Source organism: Brienomyrus brachyistius, chromosome 12 (genome assembly GCF_023856365.1).
Source record: "Brienomyrus brachyistius isolate T26 chromosome 12, BBRACH_0.4, whole genome shotgun sequence".
Taxonomy (NCBI): domain Eukaryota; kingdom Metazoa; phylum Chordata; class Actinopteri; order Osteoglossiformes; family Mormyridae; genus Brienomyrus; species Brienomyrus brachyistius.
In genome coordinates this window covers 19,335,493-19,351,385 of record NC_064544.1, presented here as the reverse complement: position 1 = coordinate 19,351,385, position 15,893 = coordinate 19,335,493, and the positions used below count along the sequence as shown (strand labels likewise).

Below are 15,893 nucleotides of genomic sequence, written 5' to 3'. Positions count from 1 at the left end.
GTACTTAGAGAATTGTCTGCATTTACTGAGTGAGGAGCTTGAGAGCTCTCAGTACTGCCAAACCCTTGTCTTTGTTAAGGTCCTCCTGGTTCACGGTTGTGCTGTAATGGTCACATGGGTGTGAGGAGAAGAAGGCAGAAGAATAGGCCAGAATGTGCTATTCATCATGGAACATTTTAGTGAACAAATGGGCCCTGATGGTGGCTAGTGACTCAGCGCTGAGTCGTGGTGACGAGGACCCCTGTGAATAACATCCATTAGTTCTTCAATCTGCCCCCTATCACCTCACCCCCATGCCTTGGGGGTCATTAATGACGTGCCCTAATAAGGCTCAGTATGGTTAGGAGTCCCACATACCAGGAAGTCCAACCATGATACTGTTCAATATGAAATTCAGGGGGTAACAAGGAAACAGGGGAAATATATACAGTAAATTAGTTAATTTTCTCATACATAAAATCAACCAGTCAGCAATACATCTCCCTTAATATTAAAATGTGATGTTATGAACAGAGAAGAGACTAGATAAATGGTATACTGCACTGAACTCCCCAAGGGACCCATTATCTCATTGAAATGGAATAGAAAATGCGGGCTGACACTGTCCGAGTTCACGTGTGGAGTCTCCAGGTACTTCACCCTCACAGAACATTATCCACCCTTAGGGGGTCCCTGGATTTGTGTGACCACTGGCCCACATAGTCCAGTTTTGAGTAGGTGGGGGAGCCTTGGGGTGAGTGACTGTGGGCAGCTTTCGTCAGCCAGCCGTCGTGAAGGCGAGTGTGATGCAGGACTTGGTAGCGCCTGTGCGTCATCACCAGCTGCAGGCTGGAGAAACGTCCGGCGAGTGTCATGAAGGGAATGGCTTATGAGTCACGTGGAAGGACGCATGAGCGGAAGCTGCCTAGCTGCCGCCACCCCATCGGACTACAGGGAACAGCCCTGCTTCCAGGATGACCTCCGGTTTATCGATTAACAAAGGTGATAAATGAGTCCAGATGCAGGTGGTCCCACATGCAGGTTGGTGGATGAAGGTGGCATAACATTCAGCTGATGTTATTGGTTTAACATTCTTCAACTTCGTTCCCATTGGTGTTCAGCCCCTATGTGAGCTTTAATGAGAAAACGTGTCTTCGCTGTCGTATTAGTATGTGTAGCCCTTTGATATGGAGACACAGCTGAAATGAATGATCTCCACAGGCATGTGTCTGGTGACATTTAGCTTGGAATTAATTATACTGAAATGTGTCACCCTTTCAACAGATAGCGCCTCTGGCCAGATGGCTACTGAATTACTAAGGATCTGAAAGTGAGTTCGTGTATTACAGGGGGGCGGGCCGTGACCCCCCAGAGATTTCAGCAGTCAGATAAAAATATATTGATCTGTAATAATGGGATTTGGACGTGATGAGTCGCCTGTTTTCTGAGGTTTGTTTTGTTTGCTTAGATGAATGTGCTGATTCCACTGGTCACTGGAAAGACTGCTGGTTGACCTGGTGATCCTCCTTTAACAGGATGGTGACCACATGGTAGACTGAGAAAAAAAGACTCTCCTCAGATAATAAGAGTCCTCGGGACCAGATAATTATTATTGTAAGTCAACAGGTTTAGTTGGGTCTGTGATGATCAATATCTCAAGATCCTATCAGCTCCCAGTGGTGGGATCCTGTTGTGATGGTTCCTCATCACCAGTTGGTGGGTCTGTGCACCTTTAACCCTCCAGGGACCAAAATCCATTGCAGCTGGGGGGCCTCTGGTGGGGTTGTCTTAGCAATCATTTCTAATGAATAGCGATCCATAGAAAACTGCCATGGGCTGGTGAAGTATGGGCGGGTTGGGGGGGGGCTTATATTGACAAGCCTCCTGGGAGTTTATAGAGTCAGGCATTACCATAACAGACACCATGATTCCATGACATTTATGTTATTCTGATGTCACTTTTTGTTGTGAGAGTTTGCTGTATTTTGCCTCCCGTCCCAGGGTTGGGTCTGCAGTTCTTCCCTGTTGTTGGGATTGTTTTTTAAACATGAAATATTTGTGGGATGTAGATAGAAGAGGAAAGAGTGATGTGACTGGGAACTTATTAATCTGGAGGTGACAGTATAAGCACATACTCCACCTGTCACCACTCAACGTCGGCTTATGCCTTTGGAAGAAACGGGGACGCTGACTTTCCACGGTCATATCTACAGACCGCAGAGCTTGACATGTAGATTAGGATCACAAGCACTTCACTGGTTTGGTTAAACCCACATTCTCAGCACAATGACAGGTTGTCATGAAAGCTGAGTCACCTTCCTGAATCTGAGACAGGGTTGAATTCTGCTGAATGTTCTAGAAGGCCCAGAGATTCCTCTCTGGTTAGTCAAATGAAGGTGCCATTTACCCAGATCTATACCATACTCATGCAGTGTTTGCTTCCGTGAACGCTCCTCCAGTGAAGGTTTGCAATTGGAAGAGCATCCATACCGCGTCCTCTCATATAATGACCAAAAAAATGCATTCATAATCCACCAGAAAATAATTTTTCTGATAAATATGATCCAGTTTCGCTACAAAAATCACTCTGAAATGTTTGTGCTAATGAAGGAAAATAATCTGTCTCCCAGAAGTGACCTGAAGCAGTTATATTTTCAACATCTACAGTGGATCTGCTACCTCTGTCCCTTGTTTAAGTGCTTCCATTGCCAAAGGCTGGGGCACGAGTTCCGCAGCTCTGCTCTCAGACTGCTATTCCATTCCCGAGTAATGATCCGAAACCCGTAGGTCGACTCCCTGTGTGCCTGCTGCTGAAGAAGAGGCTGACCGTCCCGCAACCCGACCCGCGGAACGTGTGCGCAGAGAGCGGCGTGCCCCGGGGGGCTCCCAAGCCGTAAACGATCCCGCCTGCCTCGCCATGGAGACGGCGCTCATTATAGCAAATCCGCGCTCTGTTGGGGTGCCGGTCTCACTGGTGCGCCTGTCTGGGAGAGCATCTCCCCCCGTCTGCATCTCTGAGTGCAGTCTCTCTTTTAATGGCTCAGACACCCCCCCCCCCCCGCCCCACTGCCTCTAGGCATAGAAGGAAGCCCTGTTTTTTTCCCCCTGATACAGCCTGGCCCGCCTCAAATCCTTAAGGCAGCTGTCAGAGCTCGGGCCGGAGGAGGCAGAGCAGCATGCGGGGTTTCTCACGGCGGTGCAGAGAACCCGGCTGCACAGAAATAGCAGCTTCTGCTGCTCCGTATCGACCTGCTTTTTCGCTTTGGGGAAAGTAATATTGTAATAATTGGTCTACGTGATGTTTGTATGCTAAAGACCCTGTAACAGAAATGGTATGTTTGTATTTAAAGCCAGGTATTTACGTCAAACTATTGACACTGACGTGAATAGGAGAGCACAGTCAGTACCCTTGTGTCACTCTAGGTCAATTTGATACATAACCTGCAAGCTGCAATTGGTTCTCGATTGAGGTGGTCTGAGACCCATCTGGAGGCAATGGAAACTAAGAAAGACTAGAGAGACCGCATACTGTCTTTTCGTGCTCCCCACAGTAGTGGGCACCGTTCCCCAGCCGCTCTGCTGACTCGAGAACTCTATGGTGGTTTATAGTACACTGGTTATGGTGCTCTGCACTGTGGTCCAGAAGTGGTCCCTACAGAAGGTATGCCTTTAACAGCCCAAAAAAATGCAAAAACTTACATAAAAAATATACATTTTATCTTTGAAAAAACGTATATTAATAGCCTGCCTCAAGCTTCAATATAGGAGGCATTAACAATGCAAAATTTGTTTTTATAAACAGGCAAACCCATACTGCTTATGACTGTGGAGAATAAACAATGTTTGTCATTCAGTGTTTGAATATCTATGGTGCTTTCGCAGATAGCACAGATGCCTGAATATCTGTGGTGCTTAACCCTGCATCTGACGGCACATGGAACGTTAATAAAGAGAAGCTGCGATGCACGTCTGACTGGCCCTTAAAATTATGTGTCGTCCCACGTTGTTAAAAGCGGCGTAGGGCCGCCAGCCCCGGGGGAGGGCGGCAGAGAGATGAACTAATCGAAAAGCTGATGTTGCTCTGATGGGCGCTAATTGCGCGTCACCCTTTTACCCTTCAGCAATCCCATGACACGGGGTCCGGCGGCAACGGTGCGTAGCCACACACATGCGTACAGTGGCTTAAATGCACAGTCAGGATGGTCCCTGCAGTTCTGCGTCAGCATTGTTTTAAAAAGCCAGATGACTTTTAAAGGGTCTCCCCTCACTGGCTGCAGCATCAGCGCTCTCATTCTGCAGTCTGTTTACCAGAGAGCTGAGATCCCAGACCTATTCCAGGAAGCACTGGGCTTATGGACAGGCTCCTGAGGCACAGAGCCACAAATAATCACTTTGTTTGCATCTATTAAATATGTATACTAGTACTGAAATATCTTGTTTTTTTACTATATTTGAAAATGGCATGCATTATCATTAATCTTTTATAAAATGAAGAAAAACATCTTCAATCATTTTAGCCATTTTTACTAGCACCGGGGACTAGTTTTGGCTCTCAAAAGGTAAATATAGAAGAGGGGGATGAATCTCTGTGTGGAGGAGGGACTGGGGAACAAACGGAATTCAGTCAGGGATTCAAAGGTTGGATGGACAGAATCTAAAAGACCAAAAAGCAGGTTGTTTAGCTTCAAGCCTTAAAGAAAAATGATTTTCTGAGACAGGCAGGAGATATAGAGGACCTTGTGTTACAAATAAGGACACAGACAAGTAAGGAATGAAGAGAAGATGTGAAAAATCAGTAGCCAAACCAAGGTTAATGGATTTTTAAGACTATAGTGTTGCACTTTTTTGATGCTTGAACCGATATCATACACCAAACAAATGTGGGGCACCTCTACTCTGGCCAGTGTTGAAGCTGAGAGACACTGCCCTCTAGTGAGTACCTGAGGTCTGGTAGCTGCATGACTGCTTCTCCAGAATGATGGATCCTGCGTGTCTCCCCGCAGTGTTCGAGGAGCCCGAAGACCCCAACAACCGCTCGTTCTTCTCTGAGATCATCTCCTCCATCTCTGACGTCAAGTTCAGCCACAGCGGCCGCTACCTGCTCACCCGGGATTACCTCACCACCAAAGTCTGGGATCTCAACATGGAGAATAAGCCCATCGAGACCTACCAGGTTAGTCTCGCGCCTCCTTCAGCTTCAGTCACACACCTTCCTTCTGCTCTGGCATGCTTTTTGACCTGGTACAGTTCATCACATACTCTCTAACCAAAGCAGCACAGAGTAACTGTGGAAATCTGATACAGTCAACACTGTGCTTTTCACCCAAAGAAGCTTTTGTTCTCAATCAGTGCAGTTTTTTAGTACATTCTTTTTTTAATAAGAAATTATTAATGCCCTTGCATCGAGGAAGCAGCTGGATAGATAAGACCTTCACTGACACACAGTTTTTTTGCATGAGAAAAATTAACTCACACACAGCTGTGGGCTGCAGGTGATATACATCACAGCAACGTTTGTGCAAGTGTGTGTGTGTGTGTGTGTGTGTGTGTGTGTGTGTGTGTGTGTGTGTGTGTGCGCGCGCGCTGCACAGTCAGTGGGGTACCCGCAGTCCGCGAGCCCTGGGGTCTATTTATAGCAGCACGCTGTCCCTCACAGTCCAGCCGGATCTGCAATGCAGCACCTAAAGGGAAGCGGTGAGAGAGGGAGGAGGCGACGTCCAAACGCCGCTACTACTGTTTTTATCCCACTTTGGCTTTTTCATCGTCGCCTCTCGCTTAGTCATAAGCCGCGTGCACAGCCTGGCAGATCCCGGCAGATCCCACTTTCCAAATAAAGCATTGATCCCTTTTTTTTTTTTCCAATCCACGTTGATGAAATTAAGATACGGGCAAGGGAGGGGGGCACCGGGGAGCAGAGAGGAGAGAAGCGCAAAAGGGAGCGATGGAAAGGAGCAAAGGCAGGAGAGAGGGGAATTGTGAGAGGAAGACAGGGGGAGGAGAAGCAGCGACGAGGAGTTAAAGAGACGATGCCGTCTTTGCTGTGATGCCTGGGAGCACCAGACTGGCATCCGGCTGTTATGTATAATTCATTCATACTTCTATCAGACAGACAGCCTGTGATGCTCAGTACAGCATTCGGCGCGATGCAGCAGCCATGCAGCAGCCAGTGCCCCGCTGCAGTGCTGCATAGCCGCTTCCGCTGGGTTCTGTAATTAACCCCTCCTCCATCCCGCGGTCCCACGGAAGCCGTGAAGAGGGCTGACGGTGCATGTGGCCTCCTGAGCCCCCCACCCCCACATGAACAATGGGAGATTCTGCCCTTTTGATGAGCTATAATTTGCAGATGGGGGGGGCTTGTTTATACAGGGGTGACAGGACGATGACAGATTAAGAAGGCGGGCCGTTCCGCAGGAGCCAAATACATCTTCTTAAACCGTGACGAGCGTGCAGAAAGCTCACGTGTCACACGCAACCCTCGGAAATACAAGTTCATTTCCTGACATGAAGGCTGGTCCTCAAACCTGACGTGGTCTTTGAAATAGAGCCCAGCACGACTGTTAGCTGTGTGCGTGTTTTTTAAGAAAATAAATGAACCAAGAAGGGATGAACAGCTAAAATGAGACAGATCAGCATTCCATGTGTACCTTTTCCAAAATCACTGTCACTGAAAGACTATGTACTATTGAATGCGTCCTGCATCAGTACAAACTGGCTGCGCTCATGATTCTGACCGTGAGTCTGCTGTCCCTGAAGTGTCACACTGTGTCTCCCTCTCCAGATGTATTCCTGTAGAGTCAGCAGTTTATTTATTCTGTCTATCACCTGCAGCCAGGCTGTAATGCAGAATACCATTTAACCAGACTGTAAAGAGTCCTTCCCAGTGTCTCTACTGATCTCTCTAAATTGCATGTTTGCTCTGTGATGTGTGATTATGGTTCATCATCGGGGTGATGCGATCCCTGTGTCCCCTGCAGGTCCACGATTACCTGCGCAGCAAACTCTGCTCCCTCTACGAGAATGACTGCATCTTTGACAAGTTCGAATGTGCCTGGAACGGTAGTGACAGGTGAGCGATCGTCGCTGCTGAGGTCATGGGACAAGACGACCCTGTGGAACAGTCTAGAAAGCGCGGAATTCATCAGCTGACAAACAGAAAGGAAGGCAGCAGTGAGAAACACATACTAGTATAGTATAGCACCATCATCTACTGGGAAATGCTAACTCAAGTCAATAGCGTAGTTTCCCTGTTTGGCCAGCCGGGACACATCAGCTCCAGTGTATAAGCTAAACATTTAACAGTGGCTTTAGATAACAGGCGAAAATGAATATGAATCATCCAAACAAACGAGATTCAATTGTCTTATTTTCAGTATTCTCTTATCCTGAAATGTGTCAGGCACTGCATGTATGATATGATTTAGACTGATAATGTATCACTAACGAGGTTGTTTCGGTGCCACGATGGCAATGCTAGCAGTTAAAGCATCTGACACAATGGCGACGGCTCCGCCTGGCTCCGCCTGTCACGTCTCTGAGCTTAACGATGCTGTGCGACAGAAAGCCTGCCGTTACCCCAGCACTGCCTGTCTCCTTCTTATCAGAGATCAGAACAAATGCACCCCCTCAAAAAAATAAATAAATAAATAACTGCCTCACTGTGATGACAATGACTGGCCAAGGACGGTGTTCCGTTAGTAAAGAAGACACTGTTGTTTTGAGGGTCTTATTGTGCATTGTGGAGAAATGTGATTGGCTGATATTCTGTGCCCCAGTGTGTCATTTCATTCTCTGAATCTAAAGCTAAATTATTAGTGTTCACCTACCTGAAGTCCGCAGGCACAGCTTGCCTTAAATCCACATCTCTGTGACAAACCTGCTGCTTTGGCACCACCCCTGGCTTATTCTCCTTCTGTCCATTTCTGCCGCACGGTTAGGCTTGAACAGTGAGGCCTCTGCAGTGAGGTTCCAGTGTCCCTCCACCCTACTTTGACCCCTTGGTAGTTTCAGAATGCTTCACCATAAATAATACAGTAATTTTACTTGCTAAAGATGGAGGACCATTAAGTCGCGGGTTGGGGTCCTAGGTTGACCCTAACCCCTCTAACATTGTAAATAAATAACTATAAAAGTATTAACTGGTATTATTTATTGTATCGAAATCATACAAATGACTGAAAAGGGTTTGAAGTCACAAAATTTGGCTTTGCTGTAACCACAAGGTGGCTGCGTTTGAATGGTGGTATATGTGCTGACTGCTATACCATATGGTCTGGACGCGGTCCCAGTGGGGGGACGACAGCCGTGAGAAAGGAGTGTCTTAGCACGCTGCGGTCACAGTGACTGCAAAAGAGTGACATGCACATTGAGGTGGGGGGAGTGACATGACAACCCTCACCAGGATGGCAGTCTGAATATGGTAGATTTATATATTATTTTACTATTTTACGTAGTATTTCTAATTATTATGCAGACGCTTCTATCTCCAGATGAATTTAGCAGAATGGCAACAAGGACATGCTAGTACGTTGGTAACAGTCAAGCCAGTCATTGTCAAAAAAAGACCACAGCTAAAGAGTGGCATTTTCAACACCCACACATTTGTTTTGTGTTACGCATAAATCAGTCACTGCCGAAATCATATACTCTGTCTACACATCTACACACTCAACTCAAGTGAACCATTAAGCATTACGATGGTTTAAGTAAGAAATGTTGATGTATGACGGGGAAGACTTGACCCTGCGCTCACCTCTGGTTAGCGCTATGCTCTCTAAAGCGAAGCATTAGGAATAGCAGGCTTGAAGAGAGCAGCTTGAGTCTGCCTGCAAGTAGAGAAGGACAGGAATAATGGCTACTGACGATGATACAGCCAGCAGCTTGTGAGATAGGGCGCATAGAGGTTGGTCCGGGGGGGGTCAGATTGATCCAAAAGCTAAGGAATTTAGACAAACTGTACATGAAGGATGTTTGCTCGGTAGATATGAATCCTTCATCAGGGCTGAGATTGATCTTTCTGTAGGGAACCCGGACGGAAGTTTCCACACAGAACAGGAGCGTTAGGCATGATCTCAGAAAAACCATAACTGCCGTGTATTAGTGGGACATGAAGCAGTTCCATTCACTGTGACAGTAATAGGGGACAGACACTCGCTAATTGAGTTTGCTGTCTTTATCAGACCATAATTTGAGCTGTGTGAAACCCTAATTGGGAACCAGGGTGGGGTGGGTTTTGTGAGACCCCCCTCCCCCAGCAAAGATGAGCTTACACTGGAGTGATTATTCATTATGCGGTTACCATTAACCCCCCCTCCCTCCCATTAACCACCGCTACCACCATGTAACCTGCCAAATGTGCGTGTGTTAACGTGTGGTGTATGATGTAATGATTTAATGTCCTCCCATATGCCATGTGCTTTGATCTGTACCACTCCAGTCTGTAGGCTTCATCTAGGCATGTGTGTCTATTATTAGTCATTCAGTACTTTAGGGATGAACCAGTCTGGCTATTTCTGTTTTTGCATATAATTTTTGCGTTTTTGCTTTTTTTTTTACATTATTTGATTTATCGGGTTCAATTAGCCAGTTATTACTTTGTATATTCCAGCTGGATAAAGGCACAGAATATGTGCTACACTGCTTCACTAATTGCACGTTCACTGTGTAAAAGCACCCAGTGCTTCACTTCCAACGATCTGTCTTCTATAGCCGCTAATCTTGTATGGGGTCAGCGCGGGGTTTTCAACTCGCAGGGCTAATTCACATTATTGTTGGTGTCACTGTTCGTGAGTCTCAGTCCAGCGACTCTATCCCCACTTAACTGGCAGTGAAATGATTCTGATGACAGCACAGAAAAGGGCAGGACTCTCCTCTCCCCAAGCAAAGGGCTTCCACCCACAGAGCCGCACACTCCGAGGCACCCGGATAGCTCACAGTCCCATATTTGATGGTGCCCTGAAGCTGGGGGTTTCTTTAAAACAGAAGCACACACTTCTTGGCAGTCTATGTCATTTTGAGGAGTTAATTAATGAACAAAAGAAGGAAGAGGCTGGCTGACGCAGCAGCTACAGTTAGAGCAGAGTGATGCAACTTTGGCTTTAACAGCAGCTACACGATGTACTCTCCAATCAGCAGTGGCCGCTCAGAGCCACATCGAGTAATTTGTCACAGGAACACGTGACCAGCGTCTGACAGTCGACGGGATCGGCTGTATATTTCCTTTTTGCTGCTGGCTTTTCATGCTGAAATTGTGCTTTTTTGTCCCATCCCTCTCTTAGTGAATATAAATCACGTTCAGTGTTCATGGCTGCGAGGCTTGAAGGAATACTAATCAGAGAGAATTGTTGAATCGTTCTCCGGTCGAGGATAGACATGGATCCCAGCACCGGCTTACGGAACAGTGATTATCGCCACTGTTCACCATGCTAAAAATAAAACTGCATCTGTGAGCCTTCGGACACTGAAGCCTCTTGTCTTCACATCGGGTCTATTTAAAGGCAGCTATCGGATTTATTGTATGGATGGGGTTTTAAAATCCTGCAAGATGCTGTGCTGTTATCATCGGCGCTTGTGGGCTTTCTGCAGGCAGTTACTTCTGACATTACCATCTAAGAATGATATGATGCCTTTAAACAGATCATTCTGTGCCATAAATGTCCTTAAAAACTACAGCCTGGCCATGGAAGGAACAAATCCCCTCCTTTTCACCCTCCACCCCCATTCTCTGTTAATAGATATCCCCAGATGACAAGAGCTCATGATCCAAGGCTATACACACGCAGGTCCCATTCAGGGGTGTGGTTGGGGGGCCTAGTTCATGACAGTTCTCCTGAATAATGCATTTTGGGGGGATCGAGACATACTAGGCGAGGGCACACGAGGGCGGGGGAAGGGTGCCATGTATCCACTTGGATTTCTTAGGGCTGCCAAATGACAGGGAGGGTAATGTGGTGATGAGCACTAGACAGGCATCGTCCCTCTGAGCTTTTTGGAACCTACCCTCCATTATATAGGAGCAAAGCTGCCTTGTTGGTGAAAAACATGTGCGCATGTTCATTAGCTGCCTTCTTTTAGATGCAAAGGGGCACTATCCATTCAGCTTGGCTGTCAGTGGACTACGCTGTTGATAAACAGAAATTTTAAGAAATACTTACCATGGAAGGTAAACCTAGATAAAAACGTGAACTGTCCTTAGACAGGTGGGATTTATCTCTGTTGCCATCCTTCACTAATACAGGGATTCACTGAGGCTTCTTGTGCCTGGGTCTTCCTGCAATCCCATTGGCCTGTTGATGGGGCCATGCATTTTCATTTTCAAACATCCACCACGTTAGTCACATGTGCCTGTAATGTTTTGCACCTTTGCCATACATAATAGAGAATAGTCAAGATTACCCAGACAGTATCTCTTGCCATGTTGCCATGTTACCAAACTCGAAGTTGACTCCCATCCCCTTTTCCTGCTGGTGCCCTCAGTGTGATCATGACTGGAGCATACAACAATTTCTTTCGGATGTTCGACCGGAACACCAAGCGGGACGTCACCCTTGAGGCATCCCGGGAGAGCAGCAAGCCACGCGCGGTGCTGAAGCCGCGGCGGGTATGTGCTGGCGGTAAGCGCCGTAAGGATGACATCAGCGTGGACAGCCTGGACTTCACAAAGAAGATTCTACACACGGCTTGGCATCCGGCCGAGAACATCATCGCTATTGCCGCCACAAACAATCTGTACATCTTCCAGGACAAAGTCAACTCGGAGATGCATTAACACTGAGCGCAACATTGGACCATGAATCCCCCTTCTTACCTGAGAGGAGCCCATGCAGCTCCCACATTTCCTCAAAATATTCACTGGACCCACCTGACATTTGGAAACAGGGCAAACACTTTTTGTTGGAATTGTGGATTGTGATTCATCACTTGTGTTTGTTTCCCAGTGGTTTTCAGGAAGCCATCAACGAGGTGGAGATCACAGACTTTTTACTCCCAAGTGGATAGAAGGAATGTATGATTTCACTTGACATCCTCGTTTAGCTTTCCAGGGTTTATTTCATCTGCTTCTAGCTGCCCAAATCATGCCCTCTTTGCTCTGTCACAATTTAACTCTTGTTGTCACTCTAGTTGTCACACGTTGTCAGACCTGGTATCATTTTTCATGTGTGAAAAACTATGATGTTTTGTTGCTAACCCCCTGCAGGTCTTTGTTAACGTAACCCCTGTTGGTTGTAAAAGGTTCAGCAGTGGATGCCATTATTTTATCAATCAGCTTATTCATTGCCACAGCACTATTGCTCCAAAGAAAATTATATTCTTAAAATATTATAATTCTTACCATTGAGTTGTACTTTTCATGCACTAGGTACTGCAAAAAAGGAGCTGGGCTTATGACCAAAAGGTTTCAGGGTCTTGTCAAGGAAGGGCACCCTACTCCCTCTGTAACTGTTAGGGTGATTTAATAAGATATTTCAAATATTCAAGCTGTGTACATGGGTAAAACTGTAAGCTTCGTAAGTAATTTAGCAACAGCATTATCTAAGAAGCCAGATTTGCAAAGTAGGGCAGCAGATATTTTTGTGAATGAAACAAAAACAAGAAATCTTTATTGATGTGGTTATTAATGATGTCAGCAGGACTGATCTCGCTGCAGGTCGCCGACCTCATGCATTTTGGTTCTTTAAGGGCTTCTAGATCTTCATCTGCCCCATCATTTTCACTTGATTTTATTGGGCGATAGGTATGTAGTTTAAAACTTTTAAAAAGTTCACAGATGGAACTGAGGACACCTTACGGCCAGCAGAGTAAGAAAAGCAAAGTTGTAATCAAAATATTCAAAGTTCAAAGAGGATTCAGATCAATCCGTTTCTGTTGTTGAGAATACAAGCTCCAAATATTCTTTGATCTTTGAAGTAGACTACATGTTCTGTGTTTTCCGAATGCAGTTTTTTTTTTTTAGAAAGCATTAGCTTCAGGGTTAATCTGGTTGAGCACGCCCCCCCCCCCCCTTTCCATTGTGTCATGTTTTTCCATCTCATTTGTCTGACTTGAGTTTTAGCATCGTTGTCCGAAGTGTGGTCCAGAGTATTGAATGTGCACAGAAAATGGGGCCCTCTAATGTAGGGTTTCTGCGATGACTGCTGTGTTTTTGAACTTTGTAACAATTAAATTTGGCTTTGGTGTCTGGAATGAACAGGGTGGGGGGGGGGGGGGGTGAAGAGGGTCACACGGAGCCCTGCACTTTGCAGCGTGTAGCGTGTTAGTGGTGGTTATAGTGATTGTGGTGGACATGGTATGGTGCAGGTGTGAATGTATGTCTCAGTTAAATCCTTTTGTTTTGTGTTGTGAGCTTACGGTAATGTTGACGCTGACAGCAAGGACAATACCGCTGGCGAAAATGGCATTTTTGATAGAAGTAGCCTGTTTGGAGGGATTTCTGACTCTCCTGTGATGAGAGACTGTATTTTACAGCACAGAGAATGACCAGTGGTATGATATTGCACTCTCTATCTCTCTTTCACTTTTGAACATGCAGCCTTTACAAAAAAGATTTGTTACAATGAGGACAGTTCCCCCCAGAAGTCCAGGCTTACCGTAGGGATTTAGACCTTGACACATGCTCCTTTGCAAATTAGGGGAAAAAAAGTAACAGCAAATGACCCTGCATGATGATAATTGATCTGTTTTTAGGTTTCTGGCTGCCTTTTTCAGAACCATAAACGGGCTGTTTGCTGTATAATGGCTTGCAATGGTGTGTCTTTTCATGGCACTAGATACCATAAAACAACTAATATACGTTTTGTGTTTGGAGGCACAAAAGCATGTTTGCCATTGTCCAGTGTTACAATGTACATTTATAATGCTTACAACTTTTAATGAGGCAAAAATTAAAAGGAATGAGGAATGTTTATTAATAATAATCAAATCTTTGTAATGGATCAATGGAACTGTGTATATACTGTTGATTCTCTTTACGATATAACTAATATTTCCTGTAATAAAACAAGAAGATGCTGAACACAGGAGGAACGTGGCCCCGCAGGACGTACAGGAGTACAGCTGTCATCAGGACGTCTAGAAAGTCGTGTTACTTTTGACATGAAATGAGGGGGGCAGTCAGTTCAGGTCATTCCATGCTGTGTCCCCGAAGAGGCCCACAGGTAGCCTTACGAAGGCACTTCCGCTTCTCAGCTCAGTTCGCCGCCGTGACCAATGCTCACCTCCACCTGCCCCGTTCCTCACCCAGAAACAAACTTTGAAAACAATGCTGAAATTAGGCACACATTGGAGTGGAAATCAAAGTACACACTCTCTTCAGAGCCTAGCTGATTCTTTTCCTCTGGTGTTCAGTTTTTTTCTAAGATTACATATATTTCTCCTAGGCCACTGGCTAAGGGTGCCTGTCCTTCACATCAGGTTCTCCTTCTCTCCTCCCATTCACCTCGCATTTGTTTAGTTTCTGTTAATTTCCTGTTTTTTGGACAGCATACATGTCAAATGGACAGTTATAAATATGTTAATATGAGTTTTCAAATAAAGATTTCAACAAAGAATTGCATCCTATAGTTTATGGCAAAGATCTGTTTTCTTTCTCCGCTCATTTCCAGGTAAGAACGTCACTATTGCTTAGCTGCCGTAGGATAGAACAGCTCGTCGACCCTGGACTCTTCATATTAAACATTTGATGCAGGTGAAATAACTTTTGCTGACTAGCAGAAGCTCTGACAGTAACATCTTCTCCAGACAGACTAATTCACTTGAATATTAACACACTTTTACCTTGACGTGATTTGCAAGCAGACATGCATGACTTAGTCATGACCTGCAAGATCAGTTGTCATTTCATATTAACAAGCAACCTCTGTTCATATATTGGCTGAATTCTTTTAGTTTAATTCAGTTATATATCTAATAAATAGATACAGCAGTGCTTTGCATAAGCTGTTGAGTTCCATCTTTAGGTTATGCAATTACAAAATTTTATGGGAAAAGGGGCCATCTGCTGGTAAATTTGAAGTACTGCTTCTGAAGAGTAATTACTTCCATATTAACGTTTGTCAAATACAAGAGGACTACTTAATAGGTCCATTTTACCTCTTTACCAGTCAGTGTAGGTAAATATATGTGTGATTCAACATGATGAAAATAAATCTAAGGATTTTTCACGTTTTGTTAATTTTGTATGACGTTGATTGTGTCATTTTGTTGATATTCAACTTGCAGAGTTTAGCTTACAAATAGTAGGAATGCCAGAAGCAATTAGTGTTGAGATTATAATAATTGTTCTGACCATGGTCTTTCTTCCGCTTGTCATGTCTTAGAGTTCATTTTGTAAACCAAAAGTTATAGTCTGATTGTTTGACATTTTTCCTTCAGAGTGGAAAGTGAAAGCGCTTAAAGCAGGTTAGAAAGGTACTACGACATCCCTGGAGGGATGGAAGAGGCAAACATTCGCATCTCATAAATTATTTGATGTTATTGATTAGCATTAGATCAGGAGTGCAAGCAAGATCAGTCCGGTCTATACTTGCCCTACAGTTCTGATTTACGATTTCACAACAACAATCACCATTGGAACATCTTGCTCTGTCGCCAAGCTTTCATGAATTCCAAGGGCAGTGAAATGGAACATTCATACCAATATTAGGATTCCTCAATACTACTGCTGCTACCTGCCAGGCCACAGACCACTATGCAGCTGTCAATCAATGAAACAATGGGGAGTAACAAAGTGGAGCCTGGACTGCTACAGTAGACTGTATACCCATGTTAAGATGTATTTATTTGTGCCATGCAAAGCCAAGCCCTTTAAGGCCAATCGCATCAAAAGAATTTTCAGAGAAGAAAAAAATCCCTCCAACCTGCACCACCACAACGAGCGCAAAGCTTCACTGAACCACAAGCACTTAAAAAAAACACTCATA

The 15,893-nt window shown here is 45.1% G+C and overlaps 1 protein-coding gene across 2 annotated transcripts in view; it reads left to right on the top strand.

Annotated features, from left to right (window-relative positions):
• Positions 1 to 14,522, top strand: part of LOC125705015 (serine/threonine-protein phosphatase 2A 55 kDa regulatory subunit B gamma isoform) — a 50,024-nt gene extending 35,502 nt beyond the window's left edge. For both annotated transcript variants that reach the window (XM_048971326.1, XM_048971325.1), the window contains 3 exons: positions 4,983 to 5,152; positions 6,954 to 7,045; positions 11,452 to 14,522. In XM_048971326.1, coding sequence (XP_048827283.1) covers positions 4,983 to 5,152; positions 6,954 to 7,045; positions 11,452 to 11,743 — 554 coding nt within the window. In that variant the 3' untranslated portion in view covers positions 11,744 to 14,522. The remainder of the gene's footprint in view (positions 1 to 4,982; positions 5,153 to 6,953; positions 7,046 to 11,451) is intronic.
• The last annotated feature ends 1,371 nt before the right edge of the window (positions 14,523 to 15,893 follow it).